The sequence below is a fragment of the Phocoena sinus genome, chromosome 1 (assembly GCF_008692025.1).
Source record: "Phocoena sinus isolate mPhoSin1 chromosome 1, mPhoSin1.pri, whole genome shotgun sequence".
NCBI classification, from domain to species: Eukaryota; Metazoa; Chordata; class Mammalia; order Artiodactyla; family Phocoenidae; genus Phocoena; species Phocoena sinus.
Window position 1 is genome coordinate 62,590,567 of NC_045763.1, and position 23,393 is coordinate 62,613,959.

Below are 23,393 nucleotides of genomic sequence, written 5' to 3' on the forward strand. Positions count from 1 at the left end.
AATACCTTCCTGTAACACATGTAACATGACATTGAAATCACTTGGGGAAAAGACTAGAAAATCTAATTCCCAAAATATAAACAGTCTAATGCCAACAATTATCCCTAAATTCAGTCCACTAAGGGGAGACATAATCTAGTGTGGTATTATTATTTATTTTTTTCCTAATGCTCCTGCTCTCTCAGAAAATCAAGTTTCATTTAAAAAGAAAAAGATCTTTTATGAAATGCTTCGAAATGCTTGGTAGGTTCCTGTTTTCTGTTTTATATAGGTAAGCACTTTCCTCTGAGAATAATGGATTATTTTTTTATATTGATTCATCATATCATCGGGCTCATTGTTTAGCCTTATATTTGTCTTAAAATACTGAAATTTTTCTTGCTTTCTATATTCAAAGAGCAGGCATTAACAGTTCTGAATACAAACAATTCCGAATAGCCCACTAATGACTGGATAGAAATAGAAGGGCTTTGGATACAGACAAATGAAAGTTAAAATTATAAAGAAAACTCTCAGAGCAAAGAGGCAATTTTAACTGTATATATAAATTATTGGTGTATAATCTTATGGTAAAAGTTTAACTTGCCATCATTATGTAGATTCATTCATTATATAATTATCCATTACGCAAAGCCATTATGAAAATTCACAAAAGCTCCACAAAGAGTGCAACTCAACTATACAAGGGAGGTAGAACCATAACTTGTAATCTGAAGGTCTGGTATTGTTGAAATGTCATCAGCATAAATTGCTGGTTTTACTCCAGTTTCTTCTTCCTAACATTAAAGAGCAAAGTGCAGTGTCAGGCTTGCAAACCTGAAAAAAGACTCTTAAAGAACTATAGTGTTTGGGGGACATGTTGCCAGCTTGCAAGGAGCACACACACAGCCTCTTCATCATATCACCCTTGGTATTGGCCCAGCACTCAAGCATTTCAAAGAAGACTTTCTTTCGTGAAAGGGGAATGACAATGGAATAAAGAGCACTAATAGAAAGTAATATTTTCTAGTTAGTACCTGTGATGACTAAAACTATTTTCAGAATTATTTTAAACAATAGATTTCAGTAGTGTTCATGGCTTTTAGATAATAATTTTCATTTCTTTTCAGTCTATTTTTTCTGATAATTAGTAATTAGGATTTTCTATCTTACAGTTATATTTAATTACCTTTAAAGATTATGAGAGGTTAAATATGCTAAACCTGTATGTTATGCAGCTGGGAACCTGTTTTAAAACATCTAATGCAAGGGTTAGCAATTATTTTCTTAAAGGACCAGAGTAAATGGTTTAGGTTTCGTGGGCCATGTGATTTCTATTGCAACTACTCAGCTCTACAATAGCAGTAAGAAAGTAGCCATGGAGAATATGTAAGGTTGAGTGTGGCTGTGTTCCAACAATGACAACAAACACTTCATTTACAAAAATAGACAGTAGGCCAGTTTGGTTCACAGGTCTTAGGTTGCTGAAAAATGGTCTAATGAATCCTTGACTATTTACTCTGTTTATCCTGAAACTGCTGTCATTTAAAAATCTTAAAACTCCGGGCTTCCCTGGTGGCGCAGTGGTTGAGAGTCTGCCTGCCGGTGCAGGGGACACGGGTTCAAGCCCCGGTCTGGGAAGATCCCACATGCCGCGGAGCAACTGGGTCTGTGAGCCACAATTGCTGAACCTGCGCATCTGGAGCCTGTGCTCCGCAACAAGAGAGGCGGGGATAGTGAGAGGCCCGCAAACCGCAATGAAGAGTGGCCCCTGCTTGCCACAACTAGAGAAAGCTCTCGCACAGAAACGAAGACCCAACACAGCCATAAATAAATAAATAAAGCAAACTGTCAACAAGTAAAAATAAAATAAACACTATAAAAAAAAAACTTAAAATCTCTTAGTTTGGAAAAGTGTGTTTTATCTTGATTAACAGTTTATATTATTTAACTTATAGCTGAGGTTAAACTCATAGCAATATTTATGGAAAGCATGGAAAATACTATTTACTTTTTATTTAAAAGTTTCTATACTTTGATACATGTGATTTCCAAATATTGCCTTATGGCCATTTTAAAGCTACTCGAATGTTAAATAATGACTGACCTGTTTTATTAAACACAATATTCTATTCCAAGCAAAAATATCCTTCCAGAATGAAGACAAAATCAAGGCATTCTCAGATGAACTAGAGAAAGCCCTCACACAGAAACGAAGACCCAACACAGCCATAAATAAATAAATAAAGCAAACTGTCAACAAGTAAAAATAAAATAAACACTGATAAAATATAACACTGATAAAATATGCAGGGGACACGGGTTTGTGCCCCGGTCCAGGAAGATCCCACATGCCGTGGAGCGGCTGGGCCTGTGGGCCATGGCCGCTGAGCCTGCGCATCAGGAGCCTGTGCTCCGCAATGGGAGAGGCCACAGCAGTGAGAGGCCCACATACCGCAAAAACAAAAACAAAAACATAATTCATCAATATGCTATCTACAAAAGACTTATTTAAAATATAACAACATATGTGGGTTGGAAAAAAAAAAATCAAGGTTTTTCAAAGCAGCTTTATTTGTTATAGCCAAAAGCTGGAAACAGCCAAAATATTCTGTAACACATTTATGGCTAAACAAATTGTGGTACATTCATATCACAAAATATTACTTAGCAATAAAAAGGAACAAACTATTGAGGTGTATGATACAACTTAGAAAATAAATCTCAAGAGTGAAAGGGCCAATTTCAAAAGGTCACACACTGAATTATTTCATTTACATAACATTCTATAAATGTTAAAATTAAAGAGATGGGAAACAGATTAGTGTTTGTTGGGGCTAAAGATGATGGATGGTGAAGGAGTAGATGTGATGCTAAAAGGAGAGCATACAGTAAATCTTTGTGCTGAGGGAATAGCTCTGTATCTTGATTGTGATGATGGCTCCACAAATCAACTCATATGATAGAATGATGTAGAACTACATGCACACATTGCACTAATATCCATTCCAAGTTTTGGTGTCATACTACAGTTACATCTAATGTAACATGGGAGAAACTGGGTGAAGGGTATGTGGAAGCTCTCTGCACTAACTTCACAACTTCCTGTGAGCCTATAATTATTTCAAAGTAAAAAGTGGACCTCATATTCATTTGGAGCAATTTATTTAAACAATCTGAGTGCCATGTTCATCTGCACAATGAGGATGACAATACCCTCTGACAGCTCAGTTTTGAGGCTTATATGAAACAAGTACACACAAGTATCTCCCATTTTTCCTAGACTACATAAAGTAATGAATACATGTTAGTTGAACCATATTAACTAAAATTTCTTTGGTGCAAGCTGCTCTTTACATTAATGGAGTTAAAGTGCTGAACCTAATTCCAACATGTTGATGGGGGGTTTCCCACACCACCAAGCAATTATCCAATACCAGCTGGGTGTTCTACAATTCAACTCAATTCTCACACTACCCAGAGAGAGCATGAGATTCCATGGAATAAGGGTTCAGTACTACAAGACTGCCCTGCTCCCCCACCCCTAATAAACGTCAGTAGCAATTCCAGGTTATCACCTGCGCTTGAAGCTAAAAGGACACTGTGGGGCCCTCACTGGTACAAAAGCCCCTCTGTGTGCCGCACTTCTTATTTTTAGAAAAAGGCTTTGGTCTCCTAGGCCTTCTCTGAGTTCCAAAGAGCAGATTCATACAGTTACTAATTAGTTTAGTGAGGGAGTGCAGAGACCAAGGAAAAGCAGTCAAGAAACAATAGTTGGGTGATAAAACAAAATCTTAGTTTCTCCTCAATGAATATACATAACAATCTAAGTATATCTTTGAGTTGTTATGCAGAAACTAAGACCCACCATGCCCAGGAGCAGGAGGATGACTACATGGTGACCATAAGCACAGAGACCCCAGACTGGTTGGAACTAGAAGATTGATGATTACGTTTCCTGAAACACCACCTTGTTACCTCACCATCAACCAATCAGAAGAAAGTCATACATCCTGCAGCCTTCACCCAATGTTGTCTTTAAAATCCCTTCCCTGGGAGCCATTGAGGAGTCTGGGGTCTTTTGAGCATAAGCTGCCCATTCTCCTTGCTTAGCATCTTCAATAAACACTATACTTTCCTTCACCACATCTGGTGTCAGTAAACTGGCTTTGCTACATGGCAGGTGAGTGGATTCAAAGTTCAGTTCATGCTTCCAACCAACGAGCTATAGATTAGAGGTTTCAAAGACCCTGTGTTCAGGTTTGACTAATTTGCTAGAGCAGCTCACAGATCTCAGAGAAATATTTGATTTACTAGATCACTGGTTTATTATAAAAGGATATAACTTGGAAACCCCCAGATGAAAGGGATACATAGGGAAAAGTATGGAGAAAGGATGAGGGGAGAAGCTTCCAGGCTCTCTGGGCATACCACTCCTCCTGAATTTCCACATGTATACTGATCTAGGAGTTCTCTAAACTCTGTCCTTTAGCATTTTTTATGGAAGCTTCATTACATTGGCATGATTGATTAAATCATCGGCCACTGAGAACTGATTCAACTTCCAACCCCTCTCCCCTCCCCAGAAGTCAGTGAAGTGGGACTGAAAATTCCAATCCTCTAATCACATAGTTGGTTCTCCTGGCAACCAACCTTAAGTGTGGTCCCAAAGTCACCTCATTAACATAATAAAAACACCTTTATAGCTCACTCCCCTGATGTGAAATTCTAGGGTTTTTAAGAGCTCGGTGCCAGAAATGGCATGAAGGTCAAATATATATATATATATATATATTTCTTATAAATCACAGTACCACAGAGGTGCAACCATATTGAAGGCATAAGGGAAATTAAGGGGTGATTCATATTTAGGGGTATGTTTGTGTATTTATATTAGGGGGATAAAGGTAGTGAGGAGATATCAGACAGGAAATACTTGCTTGTGACACTACCATATTATCTCTTCAAATTTTTATTTCTAGTTCTAAGAAGTCATGTGGGAAGCAAGGACAGAGAGCAGCATCCATTAACTCTGCAGTACTTATGGAGCCCCTATCTTGTGCCAGGCCTTGTGCTAAGCCGTGGGGTACAAAGGTCAACAAATACTGTTTCTGGACAGAAGGAGTCCCCTGTCCCATAAGACCATAGACAAACAAAAGCAAAGACTACAATTCAGAGAATTAAGTCCCACATGAATGGTGGCACAAGGTACTATGTAACTATGGAAAAAGAAGCACCTGATTTTTCTTGGGATGCTCAGGAATAGCTTCATTAATAGTTGGAAAAGGAGTAAGTTTGACAATTGTAGAGGGGGACAAAAGATATTCCTCACACAAAAAATAATATATGTAAAAGTAGAAAAACAAAATTTTCACTTTGACTAACTGGATTCATAGTTTGCCTCCACATCTAAGTTCTTCACTTCTTATTTGCTCTTTATTCCTCCACAGCTGAGTTTTTGGTCCATTATGTCACTGAATTGTTGCAATGATCACCAAACTATCTAACCCAAAGGTAACTGGTCTGATCTTATTTAACCTGATTGACATTTTTAACCACTCACTGCTCCAGGAATTTTTTCCTCTTTTGGCTTCTTGTAATCATGGCTTTCTGATTCTATTCCTACATCTCTGACCACTTGTTTGTGGTTTCCTTTATAAGTGCTCACTAATTGTTGACTAAACAAAAGTAATGTGTCAAGAGATTGATTTCAGAAAAGGGCGACTTGAGCCTGTTTAAATGTGGACAGGATAAAGTTAATAAAGGAGAAGAGCTTAAAGATGTAGGGAGAAAGAGGATGTTTAATGAAATAAGGACCTGACAAACAGGAAAGAATGGATGGAATATAACAGGATAAAGGGAACTTAACAGAACATTCTTTATCTTGAGTTAGGCAATAATCTTAACTCCTGTGGATAATTAGAATGAGACTATCCTTTCAAAAGGCACTAAGCATATAGAGATTAGAGGAAAAAGAGTTTGAGATACACAGCCCAGTGTTCATGCTCAAAGTTTGGCTTCAGAGTCAAAAGAATGTCTTTGCTAGCTTATAAACACCAGCAGGGTAAAGTAAGAACGTCTCTGGAGATTCCAGATATCAAAGAATAGGAATGAACTAGGAAACAGAGATTAAGATAGACAGCAATGAATAATAAGTAGAAATTTGACAGAGGCTTTCAAAATGCTTCCATATTGTCATATACAATCTATGATTTTAAAATTTATCTTTTTAAGTTTTCCTATTTTTTCTGACTGGATCTAGATTTATTAATAAATGATGTGTGATTAAGAATTTTATTTTGTATTTCTATTCAAAATCAAATGTCTGGTGTAAATTTGTCAGTGTTCTCCAGAAGTTTTAAATGAGTTTTAGCTTCATGATATCACAGCATTTGAGAGCAGCTATGTGAATTGCATTCAAGAGATGTAAATAGGTCTCTCAATTTCAGAAACAGGGTTGGATATCCTGTGCCTCTGGATATCACTCCCTGAGAAGTTACAGCTTCACTTATTTAATCCCAAATGGGCATAACTAGACTCTAATCATGAGGAAACATGAGTCAAATACAGAATGAGAAATATTCTATTTTTTTAAAAAGTAGAAGGAAGGAAGGAAGACTATGTCAAGGAAGACTAAGAAAGACTAAGGAATAGTCCCCAGACTAAAGAGGACTAAAGTGATATGACAACTAAATACAATACTAAAGGGAAAAGGATTCTCTAAAGGACACTATTCAATCAGTTGACAAAATTGGAACATGGATAGTAATGGGATAAAAGTATAATGCCAATGTTAAATGTACAAAATTAAAAAACTGCACTGTGATTACAGAAGAGAATATCCTTCTTCAGAAATACACACTGAATATCACTAGGGAGAAAGGGGCTTGCTGTATGCAAGCTGTTCTCAAATAATTCAATGAAAAAAAAATATTTCTGCATACTCTACACACAGCAAATGTTGAAGCAAATGGGAAAAATGATGGATGAAACTGAGTAAAGGACATAGGGTGTACTTTGCATTATTTCTGTAGCACTTTTTTTCTTACTTGGAGTATTTTTATTATTTTTTTAATTTTATTGATGTATAGTTGATTTACAATGTTGTGTTTAATACCTGCTGTACAGCAAAGTGTCAGTTATACACATATGCATATATATATATTCTTTTACATGTTCTTTTTCATTATGGTTTATCACAGGATATTGAATATAGTTCTCTGTGCTATACAGTAGGACCTTGTTGCTCATCCATCCTATTATAATAGCTTACATCTGCTAATCCCAAACTTTTTAAATATAAATTTGAAATTAATTTCTACATATAGAATAGAAAATATAGAAAGGAAGAAATCGTCACTATAAGTAACTCTAAGGAAGCTCATATATTCAGAAACTTCTCAAGAAAGATATTTTGGGGAAAGTACGCTAAGTTGTTTGAACTAACAAGTGGAATGGCAACTTCAGTTGGTTCAGGCAATGTCTGTGATGTGGTTGAACTCACAACCTAACTTTTCTGTAGATAAGGGAGAAGCTCTGTGGAGCTACCTTCCTGTGACCATCCATTTATAAAAATATCAGCTATGTCTAGCTATTCATTAGATAATAGTTAATATTTATTCTAATTTTACTCATTTGCTCTGTATGGTAGGATCAGAAAAACAAATCTATGCACAGTTTAACTTATAAACCCAATCCTTCTTCTTTCAGCTTTATGATGCTATCCATTATCGTCATTCTAATAACTTCACTAACCAACATTCATGGTATTTAATTAAACTAAAATGTATCCAAGCACTTACAGAAAGAATATGCATAATAACAATCACTGCAAAGAAGGAGAGTTAAATCCAAATTATTAATCTTAAATTGTATGAAGATGGAGATTATGTGCTTCATTCTTACAAAAATTATATTTTCATATCAGATTTAAATCCCTGGAAAGATGATTAAGAATCAACCTTACATTTGCATATCACCTTATACTTTTTAATGCACATTTATGCTTATTATCTTTTTTGAGTCTCACAATAGCCAGGGATTTTTATCATTCGACTTTTGGAAAGTAGGAAACTAGCTGAGGGTAACTGAGGCTAAGAGATTTGCACTAGGATTTGCTGAACTGTTGAATAAGGAAGTTGAGATTGGAGCACATGTACTGTAACTGCTAGTCCTGGGTTTGCCTCACTTACACCCCATGGAGAGTCTTGCCACTAATTCAGTGCTCACATACTAGTTTTATGTTTCTGTAGCCACTCTAGAGAGTGAAATGTTGGCAGTCAAAAGCACACTCATGGTTCAGAAATATTACAGGGACCATAATGCATATTATGTAAGGGTATATTGCTGTTCTATTGATTTTTTTCTCACATTAATAGTAATACTAAGAGTATGATGTGAGTAAGTCTCATTAGTCCTACTGCATAAATGAGGAAACCAAAAGGCACTTAAGGATAAGTGATATTAAAGAAAGCATTAGCAGATAAAATAGATGTTCTAATTGTAATCTTTCTATGCCTATATAAAATATGCCTTTTTGATTCCTTTAAAAGAGATTTCCTCATCCTAGCCTTGTTCAAGTTATTTCTACCCAAAATATAAATCAAATATTGTTTATCTGAAATGTGGTGGGATCTTATTCATTAAAAGTACCACTCTTACTTCATGGTACACTTAAAGTTATATAGTTCAAATATTTAGATTTTACACAAATTGATGACTCAGTTAGAGTTGTGGCTGTGAAAATAGACCTGTCTTGATGATGATTATCCCCAGCTTCCTAAAGTTGACAATCTCTTTAGGAGGATGTGCCCTGTATCAGAAGCATCAGACACTGATAAACGTGTTATATACCTTAATTTCACCTAGCTATGTGATCTTGTACAAGTTACTAAACTCTTGGGTTTTTAGATCCCTCATCAGTTAAAATTTAATTCTAACTGCCAAATCCTTGATTCTGAACTGCAGTTTGAAATTAGATGCAACAAACTCATAATTTGTATAATTTTATTCTCCCCTGATTACCTCAGTAGTTCATGCTGGCCTATTAACATGTGAATGCCGATTGAATAAAAGCCTTACACATTTAAATGAAGATATTTCTCTTGTGATATTACCATTTGAACCTTTTGTCTATTGATTTGTGATTATCCAGTATACTTCAGGTGAAATAACCTTGCCTAGGAATCAAGAGACCTAAGTTCTACTCTGGTCTCTGACAGAAAATGTTCATTTAAGTTTTGTGAACTACATGCCTTTAGGTATAAAGAATAAGTATAAAAATATGCATCCTGACTACCTCATGAAAAGGATATAAAAAATTAGTTGACTCTTACATTCTGAACAAGTGAGGTTACAGGAAGATATTGAACAGCACGAGCAACACAGATACTTTTCTGCTTTACCTGATGGGGAGATGTGCCTCCAGGAAATGGAAGGCTCTGGTTTCCCAGTGGCCAAACAAGTCAGGGTGATATTGGTTCCTTCATTGATGGTCATATCACTTGAGATGTCATATATCTTCGGAGGAACTGAAATGGCAAAACATGCAGTGGTCAGAAAAAAATGTATAAAAGTCTGTTGAACTATATATGATTAACTCCATGATATATGCAATCAAACTATGGTGGTGAAATGTACTTATGGCCCATGGTCATCACCTAAAAGATAGATGCTCTAGATCCTCAGGATTACCCTAGTTTTTTTGTTTGGTTCTAATTTTCTCTAATATTTGGCTATGAAATATTTTAGGACAAATTAAATATTTAATAACAAAAAGCTTAAATAGTGCTTAAATGATCAATAAATATTGTTGTGAATACTTTGTATTACATAAACTAGAATATAGCCATCTGTCTGTTCCATCCATGTATCTTCACTATAATGATGGTTTTCCTGTTGAAATGATTAAAGAAAAATGGAAATCTGGAAGAAACTTAAACTAGCAGAACACTTATGCCTACATGGTGATTTAAGAGCTAAGTGAGGTAAAACATGTACAGAATTGGGATATAAGATTTCAGGGTCGCAAAGGCAATTTAGGTCTCAGTTTTCTAATCTGCCAAATAGTAGGGCTGGAATTTCTGAGCATTTATGTTCTAAGGAACACAAATTCTAAGGGCTGTGAAAGATGTGTTCAACATGAGTTTTCTTGTCAGTAATGGATGGAAATTTGTTGAAACAGGTCTCTTTATTTTGAGCTTTCTTAGAACCTTTGTTATGACCTTTGCTCTGTAAATCTACAAGAGTGAAAGGGGAAATATTGTGATGTGTTTTGTTTTGTTTTTTCCTGATGTATTAGGCTATGGAAGATTTTATAACAGAGTATTTGATGAAAGTAATGAGCCTGGAAAAAACTTTGGGAATGTTGAATAGGAAAATACCTAAATTAACTTCCAGGATAAAAATGTCTGTATTCTCTCAAATACCAAATGATCTCATTTAATCCTTATGCAGCATGGATATAAGTCCTGTGTCCTCTACAGGCTAGCTGTGTTATCTTAGCCTCAGGTCTTCATCTGCAAGCTGGAGATAATAATAGTACAAACCCCATATAGCTACTGTGAAGATTAATAAGTCAGCATATGTTAAAGGGTTTAGAAAAGTTCCTGGCATCATTGTTAGCTATCAATATTATTATTAGATGCCTTAAAACACATATTTGGTGTTTAACTTTAATTTCACTACTGCTCTTTTCCCATGCCTTAAAATTGCTCTCAGGAGTTCACCACTTTGATAGTATACACAGTGGGCCTGTGCCATAAGTTTTGGTTTCCTATATAAAAATATAGTATGTTGAAGTTTCAGGTCAAAGTTAAATAAATGGCAATTAGATACATTGATAACTATTATAAAAACATGCTTTTTTTTTTTTTTTTTTTTGTGGTACGCAGGCCTCTCACTGTTGTGGCCTCTCCCGGTGCGGAGCACAGGCTCCAGTCGCGCAGGCTCAGCGGCCATGGCTCACGGGCCCAGACGCTCCATGGCATGTGGGATCCTCCCGGACCGGGGCACGAACCTGTGTCCCCTGCATCAGCAGGCGGACTCTCAACCACTGAGCCACCAGGGAAGCCCAAAAACATGCTTTTTAAGTGGAATTTTTCTCATTTTTCCAGTCTTAGGGTTTCTTTCGGCAAGAGATATGTTTTCAGAGTTATTTTAAAAACCAGTAACTAAAATCTGTCATAAGGATAAATTAAATTACTCATACTTTGAATATCATCTTTTATTTTTTAATGGAACCAAAACTCTGCTACATGAAAATCTGGGATGATTTGATTACAAATATAAAGTATCCAATTATAAACAACTGGTGATATGATTGAGGAAACGGCTTATTCCTAAGTGATATACTGTTGTATCTGTTCCTAAATGACATACTTTAATTGACATTTAAGACATGTTATCATTAAACTCTTCATTGAGCTCTTCTCAGGCAAATAATAAAAAATTAAAACCATTCCAAATAGAAGAATCATTTTAGCTTAACTGAAACAGAACAGAAATAAAAACTTTAAAATACCCTAGGAAGAAAGTAGAGAAAAATGTGCAAGACTTACTGGTGAATTGAAGATTTAATAAAAATAAACTTATAACATTAAAAATATATATATCATTTGGATATATGAATGTAGGTATTGGTGTGATATAGTAAACCATGAAATACATGTGTATATACAAACACATGTGTGTATATTTATGAGTGTGTGTATATATATATAAATATACAGATACATATATATCAATGTCTACTATTAAAAAAACAAAAGTTATATGATACTTTCCTTCTTTATGTAGAAGATAGTATACAGACATCAGTCTAGTCTGGTTAGTTTTATTTTAAACATATAACTGATTCAACTTTGAGCAGAGGTGTATATATTTAAGAGAAATGATGGAGTGCCATAAGACCATGCATTCTAGCCTCTAAATTAAATTATTTTGTCAATTTTATCTGGCTTTAAAATAGTTTAGTTTCATCTTTACACATCTACTTATATTTAAAGTGGTAAACTAATATTAAGCACAATATTTGATTTCACAGAGAAATAGCCAAGTCCCTTAGCAATAAACTTAAGATTTAACATTTAACTATGGGAAATTCTGTGGTGGGGGAAGATTGTTGAATTCCAGGTGTGACATGTCAGTTCAGTGATTGCAACCACCTGCCGGGGCCTCATAATTCAGGATCTGCTACAGGAAAGAAACATCTGGAAAGAGGATGTTAGCAAGGGAAATCCCTCTGGCAAGGCACTTCTGCCCAGAATGCATCACCTGTTGGCAACAGATGTTGTCTGTAGAGAGGGCCAATGAAGTCCTTCACATGCAATGTATGTAGCTTGGGGAGGCAAAAACAGGTGTTGCTTTGCTGAATTGCATATCCAGTTCAAGACTTCAAAGTTTTACTGATTATTATGGAGGGAATAATTCTGGACTCACAGGAAATGCAAAAGTTTCAAAGCATAATCCTTGACCTCGAGGAACTTAAAATTAAAAGAGGGAGGCAGATTGGTAAGTAACTAAGAGAAGACAAATATTTTCCATAATTTCCTTTCTCAATTTACATGAGTAACACAGGTCTACTAGGTATGCCTTCTGGGTTCAAATCATCAGAGATTAATTTTGTGTTTGTTTCTTTTAGAGCAAACCATGAAGGATAGTTTATCCACAAAATTATTCATTGTGGTGCTATTTATAATACAGAAGAACTATCAGTGACCTCGGTGTAAGAAAACAGAAATGGAGATATTGTTAGCTCTGCCTCCAGAATAAGGTGTGGTTTTGAGGAAGGGTTTGGGATGAATCTGGGGAACATTAGGCTAAGATATAAAGGAAAAGAAAAGTGATATTTCTACCATGGGTTGCAGGAGCTTGGAGAATGGTAATGTCTCGAGTGTCTTAAGACCCTCCGTTCTGGATTACAGTTTGTGTATAAATGGTGCATGTGCACAGGTGGGAAGAACGCCACTGAACTTTCTAAATGACAAAGCATTTCTTATGGCATGTCCAATATTCTACGTGCTTGCATAGAAAAAAGAAAAATGAGGAGAGTTAAAATAACTTACTATTCTAGACATCTGTTTCTTTCTATATACCTTATATCAAACTCCTTCAACCATTTTATTTATAAATTTAACTTAAAAATCAATTGTTTAAAAAGAAGTATGTTCAGTCAATTCAATAATTTTTAAGTCACTAAATAACTCTATATTTTAATAAGTATTTAGGTTGCTGTGCATATTATTTAAGTATTTATGACCTAGAGCAGAGTAATAAGTTATTCATCTAAATATACACTTGTTTAATTTGCAGGAAATAATTATTATAACATTAAAATTGTCATCATCATCATGAAACCATAAATAAAAACACTGAAAGGTAGAAGTTCTAGATTTCTCACTAAATCACAGAATAACTTTTTTCTAATAGGACCCTAACTGGGGATACACACAACTTTACATCTGTGTTAATAATGAACTGTTGCTTATCACCAGTTAGAGACATTGAAGAACATTGGAAACTTTCTAAGCAATAGGGTTGGGAGTGGATTTAAAGTCTGTGTCGGAGGGAAATTTTTTTTTTAATTCCCACATACATTTAAAGGAGTCACTCTTGTACCTTCAAATTCATAACCTTTTTTGCCTTTAATCAATTATTCACTGGACTCAATTTCAACTACTGTTTACCATCCTGTTCTCAACTCCTATTGATGCCATGGTGGGAGGCGGTAAATGATGCATATTTAGATGCATTTATAGATTTAGATTCATTTAAGGTAATTCAAATCTCTTGATGGTTTCACTTTCATCAAAAAGTATGCAATCTGACTTGCCCCAACTGCCTTCTCCTTTTGGAACCATCTATCACGGTGTCTTCAGGCAGGATGGAGCATTCTTAGTAAGAAAAATCTTAGAATACATATCCAAACAAAATACTAACGATTTCCACACAACCAGCCATTTGGGATTATTCCCTACCGTTTGCACTGTGATGGGCAATTGAGTCTGTGAGTGTCCTCATGGTTACTTTCTTTTTTTACTTGTACATAATTTCTGAACTGTATAAATAAAATAAGATTTTGTTTGTTTAATGAGCAGCCTTCACATATTTAACTTAAATTTCTTCCAACAACTCATCCTGTAGTGTGGAACATGACTATTAAAAATGTGAGCAGTCAACATAAGGGTGACAAATATGTACAACACAGGAATCATATGAGCACACTCTTTTATTTTATATGAAAAGTCTGTTCAGGGACTGCGGCCAGGATGCTGGTGTGAGGAAGTCAGAGACAAGGAGCCTGGTGTCCTTGGACTCCAGCCCTGATTTGTAGCGGAGTGGCAGCTGGTGGAAAATATTTTTTTAAAAAGTCTGTGTAGATGATAATAAATAAAATAGAGTTCACACCTATATGAAGTTGCATGAGATGTGAGGTGGTGCCACACGTAACAATGAAAATCTTTAGAGGATGTATTTGATGGCTATCTTAACTGTAAATAAATGCAAGACATGGACTATTTCGATCTGGGCAGTTTCATTGGTTTACTAGAATCAATTAAATGCCCCATCAAGTTCTTAAGTTGTAAGAGTCTGTGAAAGACCACAGTACATACATGTCCATTTGGAGGGCTTCTTTAGGCTGCAAGAGCTAAAAGGTAGATGGATTATGTATTTAAGTTGGTCCACAAATACTCACAGATTGTTAAAAAACATCAGTTGAGTACTTATTATAACCACAATATTCTGGGCACAAAAATCACCTGCTTCCATAGCCAGGGTATAAAAATCACAGCAGTGATTTATAAGCAGGTGTACTACGTGTCTTCCCACTCAGTCTCTGAAGCCATAGGCTCATTACTAAAAACCTTTAAAGGTTTTAATGAATCTAATTGAATTATGCATACACTGGGTCATATGCATAATTCACTGGGTCAAACAAAAAATAAAAATAAAAGTGATTCCATCTCTTTGTGTCCTGTTTGACTCACCTCTCCCATAGTGACTTTCTCCACCTCTAAAGCTTACCAAAAGAAGGAACATTGAAATGTGAATTTCTGAGGGAATGTTAAAGGGTTAAATTTCATCTGAAAGCATTGTGTCACTGATGACTTTGAACATCTTCAAGCAAGATAGATTTTTCTGGGTGTGTGTCTTGTTGAAATAACCATTTACACCCCACAACACGTTGTTCCTTCTCACTCCCCCTCCTCTGGTATCGATAGTTTCTTTTTTATAGTATTCTTTGCAATCTGTCATTTGTATTTATTTCTTTACTTGCTTATTGCCTGTCTTCTCTTCATGCAATTTAAGTAAAGGTCTTGGGTCGGAACCTTGTTTACCTTATTCAACAGCCTATTATAAGTACCTAGAAAAAGAGCCTGACACATATGTAATATTCAACAATATTTGTTTTATTTTTTTATGTGCTGAGCTAATATTTCTTTGGCTTCATAATGATGATTTCCCATAGAATTTCATACCACTGCAAGGATGATATAATATAAATTCTGAGAATATATTGAAAATGTAATTAAAGTGCCAAGTGTCCTATGTGATGTTTTTCAAGGATTCTCCCAGATTGGGGATTCACTATTTCTCTTAACTTATTTAAAAGCATGACATTTCTGTACTGCATTGCCTACTATAGTTTTTGCCATGCAAACCTAGAGAAATAATTGAACAATAATCATAAATTTATTTTCAACAGAATGAGCTGTCACATCCTAGGCAGGACTGTGTATTTTGGTTAGAGTTTTTTGTTTGTTTGTTTGTTTGTTTTTTTTTTTACTTGAGAAGCTATGTAAATTAAGGGTCAAAAGTATTTGACTTGAATAATGTGTATATATTATTTCTGCTTTTTTTTTCCCTCTCCATAGACTTGGAGTCTGGGTTAGTTCGAATAGCCTATATCTTTGAAGATTTTCCAAACTGCTTGAGTCAACAAGCTAAACACAACTATAAATCTTCAGAGAATTGGCTTTTTTTGAACTCCCATATCTTGTAATGGCTGGCAATATCAAAAGAACAGTCTTTCCTTAGGCTGGCACTTCCCTTTTCAGTCTTGGCCAGCCCCCAGAAAGTGAAAGCAAATCTTCGTTACATAACAAATCTCCTGGAAAAGGTGCTGTTCTCAAACTGAGAGAAGAAATTGTTTCATGATTTTTTTTCCTAAACTGGCTTGCTGATGGGTGCTTGATGGCTTCCTGGCCTGCATCTAACTAGCAACATTGTTTTCTCCAACTCAGAGACTATAAACTGACTTTTTATAGTTTATGACATTTCAGAGATTTCTATGGTTTCTCCCCTCATCCCATCACTGATAGGAGGAAAAAATAGCTAAGTGTGACTTGTAAATGTAAACTTGCCAGATTTGTAAATTACCTACTGATGGAAAATGTCAGAACTGCTTTGGGGGGCAAAGAAAGTATTTGAAAAAAAAAATGTATCTTTCAGACTTCAGTTCAAACTTTGAATCATGTTGCTTAACTTAGTGTTTTTCCTTTTTCATAAGATCTATGTATAAATTGTTCTCAGTCTACTATGTCCTTCAGGGGGTCAGCTATATACACTGGAAGAACAAGCAGTGACCTATTTTAATCCATCCATCCATCCATTCATTCAACAAATATTTACTGAGAAACCAACTTGATTTAGGGAGACCAATCTTAAGGAGTCCATGTCTAGAGTTAGAAAAGAGTTAGAAAAACCTAACACTATTAATTATGATATGGAATCATAAATCCTACAAAGTAGATTCTGTACAGCAAGGTGTTTTGGGAACACAGAGTAGTAAATCTAACTCTGCCTATGGAGTCAGAATTGGAGGGGATACTGATCTTAGATAAGGCTTTATGAAACAGATGACATTTGAGTGGAATTTGATGGTTAAAAACAGTAGTTTCCTATACCCAGATAATCATCAGGATGATCTGGTAAGTTTTTTTTAGAATCCTGGGGTAGAGAGGGTACAACTCAGGGGATCCTAGACCAGTAGGTTTGGAATGAGTTCCAAAATCTACAGATTTTGGTAACATTTACAGGACACCAGAAAGTCTTCTGCATAAACTTCCCTCTCCTATTTATTTAAAAACTCCACTCTAGTTAAGAGAGCCCTCCTTCAAAGCCTCAGAGCAGTTATTTGCCCGCAAGGGCTTAATATTAAAGTGTAACTATCCCTATAAGAGATAAGACCTTAATAGCTTGCACTCAGTAGAAAGGTGCTATAAGCAACTTTTCCCCACTGTGTTATTTTCCCTTGGGAAAATCTAGAATTGGTTCATGTAGCAGGGGTCAAGTCAATCAGTGATGGAGAGAAGAAAGTGAGTATCTGAGAGTGATAAACCCCACAGGATATAGAGTTATGGAAAAAATCAAAGTTGGAAATGACTTTCTTTTCTCTTTCCTTTCTCTCCATCTTTGCTTGACTACCTAATACATGGATTATACATCAAATAGGATGAAAGAAAGCAAGTAATCCCTAAATTTTAAGACAGATTTCTTACTGAGGAAAGGCCTAGGTGTTCGCTAGGTAGATTTTCAGTGTCAAATATATATAAATACACACACATATGTAAATACACATGTATGTACATATGTTATATTAAGAAGGTTTACCATACATGATAATTTAATGCGAAAAAAGAATAAAGAAAGGTCACTGGTTTAGAAAGGACAAGTTTTGGAGGCTTAATATTTATTTAATGATTTAAAAATTTTTGGTTGAAGGCAAGTTCCTCACCTGCAGAATAAACAGTTTTAAAACAGAAATACAGCATTGTTATACAAGAGTTTCAATATTTTAGACTGTAAAGATTTTTATTTTTGCTTCATTTTTGCTGGAGGATCAAGAGCTGGCCTCTACACATGAATGTTTACACACCAGAGTTCAAAACCCTGCTGTACCTCAGGCTAGCTTCAGCTTCATTTACTTGGATGGTTCAAAGATATAAAATACTGCTTAAAATCAGGACCATAATAACAGCTACCCCCTCAGGCAGCAGCAGCAGCAGCAGCAGGAAGGCTAGGACACACTTACAGCAGTGTTGTATATCACAGGGACTCTACAATGCCTTTGTAATTCATCCCCAGTAGAAAATAGTTGCAAAATACATAGGAAGAACACCACAACTGAAATGCCTTAGAGCACACAAATTTAGGTATCCATACCTAGTGAGGCAGATTTCTTAAGAAACCAACTCTATTATCTTTAAAACCTTCAGTGATGATCACATTTTATTAGGAATTAATAATGAGCTTTTTCCTGGAAACAATTCAGCAGTATACTTTAAGAACTTTAAAAAAATCCAACCCAGTGAGCCAATGATTTCCCTTCCAGGAATTTATCTTAAGGAAAGCAGGTACCTCCTTCCAGTATAGTCACTATTCCCACAAACCTGGTGGCCAACTCCACTGTTCTGTTTGAAAATGTGCCAGCAAATGCCCTCTGGAATGGCTCGGGTGAACTTTTCTTGCCTCATCTTTGGCAGTGAACTATTCTCTACATAAATCAGAGGAAACAGCCCAGCTGTGTCATGCTAGAACCCAGCTGCCTTCTTTGCAAATATTTCCCAGAGCTAAGAGCTTGCTTTAGCATTTTTTGAAACACAAGAGAGTCCAATGTCTACCTTTGGACTCATAGAGTTATATTGAAACACCTGGCTCCAGATTTCTTTCTTTTTTTTTTTTTGCCACGGGCTCTAGGTGCACAGGCTTCAGTAGTTGTGGCTCACAGGCTCTAGAGTGCAGGCTCAGTAGTTGTGGCACCCGGGCCCAGTTGCTCTGCAGCACGTGGGATCCTCCCAGACCAGGGCTCGAGCCTGTGTCCCCTGCATTGGCAGGCGGATTCTCAACCACTGCACCACCAGGAAAGCCCCAGATTTCTTGAGGTAAGCCTCTTCCGGTTCAATAGGAGTTCTTTTTGTGAGGCTCAGGTTTCCATAAATGTGTTTTAGTACGTTTTTATATCTAAAGCCTGCTATGCTGCTTTCTGCATTTGCAGAGAAGATGTGTCATGTCAGTGCAATCAGAAAAAATAATGGTTTCTCTGAAGTACTCTGGTTTCTTTGTTATTTGTTCATAATATGTATTTTCCTAATTATAAAGGTAGTACACACTTATTGAAAAGAATGTGGAAAATATATAAAGAATGAGGAAGACAAACTCCAAACCACCTATTAGGTTGAAATACCTAAAGTCGCCTTTTGGTAGGTCAAAACAAATGTGCATGTGTACACTGGAGAGCACCAGTCTAAAGACTGACAATTTCCATTAGAAATGAAAATCCAGGTTTGCCAGATTTTTAGATATGAACTATTCTATTATGTTGTACATACAAATTCATCAAAATATCTGTGGATTACCTTAGCACCAACTCAAATGGCACCATTCTGGGATTTAGAAAAATTTGCAGCTTACTGAAGACATGTGATCATCACAGCTGGAAAATTTGTCATAATGTAGAAAATCTACATGGTCTATGAAAATAAACAGTGCCTGTAGGTTTATGTGTGTGCAAAATCCTCACCATCCACTGCAAGCCCTTTGTAGTCTGAATGCAGTCATGGAGTCACAACTTGCTATCTATGCCCTGCACTCTGGCAAGCCCTCAGCCTGTTCATTTGCCTTGAAAGACCCATTTTTACATTACATTGTTTGGTTTCTCATAAAAGCTGTGCATTATCACACTAATGTGTGGTTGCTCACCTGTCATGGAATAAGCATGATGACATCTCCAGAGTGATCAGAGTTCTGCCTTAGGAAATATTCTGAGAACAGGTTTTATTCAGAAATTTAAATAATAATATTATGATTCACATTAATATTTTGTTCCCCCACAAATTCTACATTTTTAAATCGTTGTGTTTCTTTATCTGCTTTTCTCAAAGAGAATGCTTTATTTATGCTTAAAATGTAACAACCAAATGTTATTGTGCAATTATATACCCAGATATCTCAGTGCAGTCCTATGGTTACATGCACAGATTCTCTCTAAAATTGGGTTAAAAGGTAATTTGCCATTTGCTGGCCCCTATATCATTAGTTATAGTGGCCAAAGTGCATTCTCTTATAATTCAATATCAAAGAAATTGCTTTTATGGCATTAACTATATTATATTCAAAATTGTATAAATTATTGAAATGCTATGCCTACTGCCAAGATATAAGACAGTTCACATGGAAAAAGTTCCATTTTAAATTATTCATTGGAAAAATGTCAGTCTCTTGCCAGAAATTGTTTTATACTGGGGCTAGCTTTTGGGACTTACATTTAAATATGAATCACAAGAACTCTGGAAATTTCAGATACTCATAATTCTCTTGGCTCTGAATAATTTGTTCATTTAACTTGTTCATTTCCATCAAGTGGATTAAATATTATAAATTTTCTTGTATCTAGGTGCTATTCTAACGAGCATTTTCAGTAGTAGGCAAAGTCTTCATAGGTAATTCTTTGTAAGTCATGATAAAATAATATCAAAAATTCATATAAAAGTACTGAAATTTGCTGATTTACATTCAGTATTTTTGAATAGAACATAGAAACTGTATAACCAGTGAGTTATATGTGTTATATATACATATGCACATATATAAATTATATGTATGTGTACATACATGAGTATATACATGTATGTATATTTGTCATATAGTTGATATATATTATATTGGATTGTGTGTATTTTGTAACATAATTATGTGTCATTGTTAATAATAGAATATGGTAGTAACGGGGCAAATCTAATTATAAGACATGTAATTATGTTAACAAAATACACATACACAAACATATGCACACATATCCAATCTATGTATATTTTTCCTGAACATTTCTGGAGAACTCATATGAATCAAGGAACTATTTTATATAGATCTCTGAGTATTTTACAAGATCATACTTAGTACATAGTAAGTGCTCAGAAGGTCTTGAATAAGGATGTTTTTTATCAGTTCTAAATGTTCCTTATTTGAAGAGTTAGTTTTTAACACCCTCATTAAAAAGTCATTCTCCCTCATATTAATTACAACATTCTGAGGAACAAAGATATTTAACTACTTTTCCCTTTTGAATTAAAAAACATTGTGGGTAAACTACTCCCTGGAGTATTAAGTAAGAAACGTTGATTTATTTTAGTTTCTCCGAGGTATTAGGTGTGTTACATATCTGCACATCCCAGTTGAAAGTATTGTGGATTTTTATTTGGATTTTCTAGATAACATATTATATTGTTAAGAACTTGAAAATGTGGTTAAGACTGAAAAGTGTATTCTCTTGGGCATGTGTGTTCTGTAACTATCTCTCCTACCTGCTAGTCTTTCTTGTTTTGAACACTGCAGTCTCATCACTTGGCAAAAAATAAGCCAAATCCTCTCGTTTTTCTGCCGGTTGGAAAACTCAATCTACCCACTAAGCATTAGCTCTATTATTCTATATTTTTTCCTATACCTTTCATAACTATTTATTCTTTTTTCACAGCTACTACTATAATGGAAGGGCAGAAAGCTTATCTAAATTTTTGGTTGAAGATTGAGATAAATGAAGGGCAAGTGTTAGCCATATCAAAATGATGAAATTAACCTTTTTGGTATGTTAACTAGCTTAATTGATAAAGGGAATTCTATGAACATATTGAGTGTATATAGATCTCAAGAGTCATTTGACAGTTGTTAATGATAGTTTACACAATAGAATGGAGAAATGTGGACAAGGAACCCACACAGCCAGGAAAAATACTGTTTGCCCCTACAACCAGTGTTTGTGGGTAGATTCATGTAAGTATGAAGGGAGAATGTTAGAGGAAAACCATGAGGAGCTGGGTCTGGTTCTCTCCTTTCCTCAATTTTAAACGTCTTGGATGAAGCTCTTGGAGACATGCTTATTGATAAAACCATATCAGGGGTCATGTTTTCAGTTATAGTCACTACAATTTACGAGTGACACACTGGTATGTTATTTTACAATGAGAGGTCAGTCAGAATAGTAAAGTGTCCAGACACAATAACATGTAAAGACACAGCTGAAGGAGCTAGGAATGTTTACATAAGGGTAAGGAATGGAAAGAAGGAAGATTTTTGAATAGACTTGTGGATTTATTATAGTTTGTTCTTGTGGACAGAATAATGGTAGATTTCAGGTCATTATAGTGAAATATCCTAAACAAGAATGTCCTCACAATGAAATAGATTATTTATGAGAATATAAACTCCCTGTCATCAAAAGATTCTCAGGGAAATATGGAAGACAAGTAGGATTAGACAAGGGATTACTATCAATATATTTGGGTGAGTGCTTGGGTCAAATACGCTGATAGGGATTTTCAACTTTTATGTTCTTTGACTGTCACAAATCCAAGTAAAATACCATGAACATGCTAAAGGGCCTGGGCAAATGGTATTTATGGCTCCTCTGAGTGCTTAAAACATAATAAGACAAAATAAGTTCTTGCTGAATTCTAGGAATGCAAAAAATAGTTGAATAATATCTTTGTAGGAAAAAAAAAAGAGACTATTCTCTGATATCTGAAAACTCTGTTGACCAATTTTATATTTGCCTTTCCACCATAATATGAATACAACATCATGTGGTTTTTACCTAAGCAAAATTTTTGTGAGTTTGTGTGCATTATAGCAGTCACAGTGTATGCATCCAGATCAGTGTGTTAGTATAAACAGATGGAAATATGCTTCTCAGCTGATGAGTAACGTTAAGAGCCCTTCTCATCCTGTTTCACCAAACACCTAAACCCACACACTTTCTGCCCTGGTTTCTCTCTTTTTTTTTTTTTTTCCATATTTATCTCTGAATTGTTTTTAATTTCAAGAAATGGGATGACCACCTGCCTTTCAAACATACTACAAAACCAGCAGTGATTATGGTTGATTTTTGCTAGTCAGTTATTTTATAGAAGAAAACATGTACCAAATGCCAGCAGAGTCACCAGCTGATGAGAAGATTTATTATGTATATAACATTGTGCTTTTGGTAGGAGTCAGCAGAATTGTGTTATGACTGTACTACCAAACTGTTTCTATCAGGCTGAGAGCTGTAACATTCAAATGGTACCTTAAGGAACCGAGCTGTGTGCTTACTACTGAACACTACTTTTTTAAAAAGGAGGATTAAACAAAATTTATAAGAGAAAAAGCTAACTTTTGCAGTTAAGATATATAATTTGTTCCTTTCTGGGGGTAGCAAGGCTGCTACTTGATCAACAAACATGTCCTCTTCTTGGCACACGACTACATTCTGTTTCCCAGAATCCTTTGTAATTGTTTATAACTGAATTTTAAGCAGTGGAATGTGAGCAGACATGATGTGTGCTATTTGGCTTGGCCCCCCCAAAATTCCCATGGGTGATCCTCCATGCAATTTCCACCTACACAGCTTGATGCACGTAGCCTTGGAAATTGGAAATCAC

General features: G+C 35.4%; 1 protein-coding gene across 1 annotated transcript in view; it reads right to left on the minus strand.

The window, feature by feature from the left end:
* The window catches only part of NEGR1 (neuronal growth regulator 1), a 949,639-nt gene that overhangs the window by 389,602 nt on the left and 536,644 nt on the right, over positions 1-23,393 (minus strand). The window contains exon 3 of the mRNA XM_032640366.1: positions 9,384-9,509. Coding sequence (XP_032496257.1) covers positions 9,384-9,509 — 126 coding nt within the window. The remainder of the gene's footprint in view (positions 1-9,383; positions 9,510-23,393) is intronic.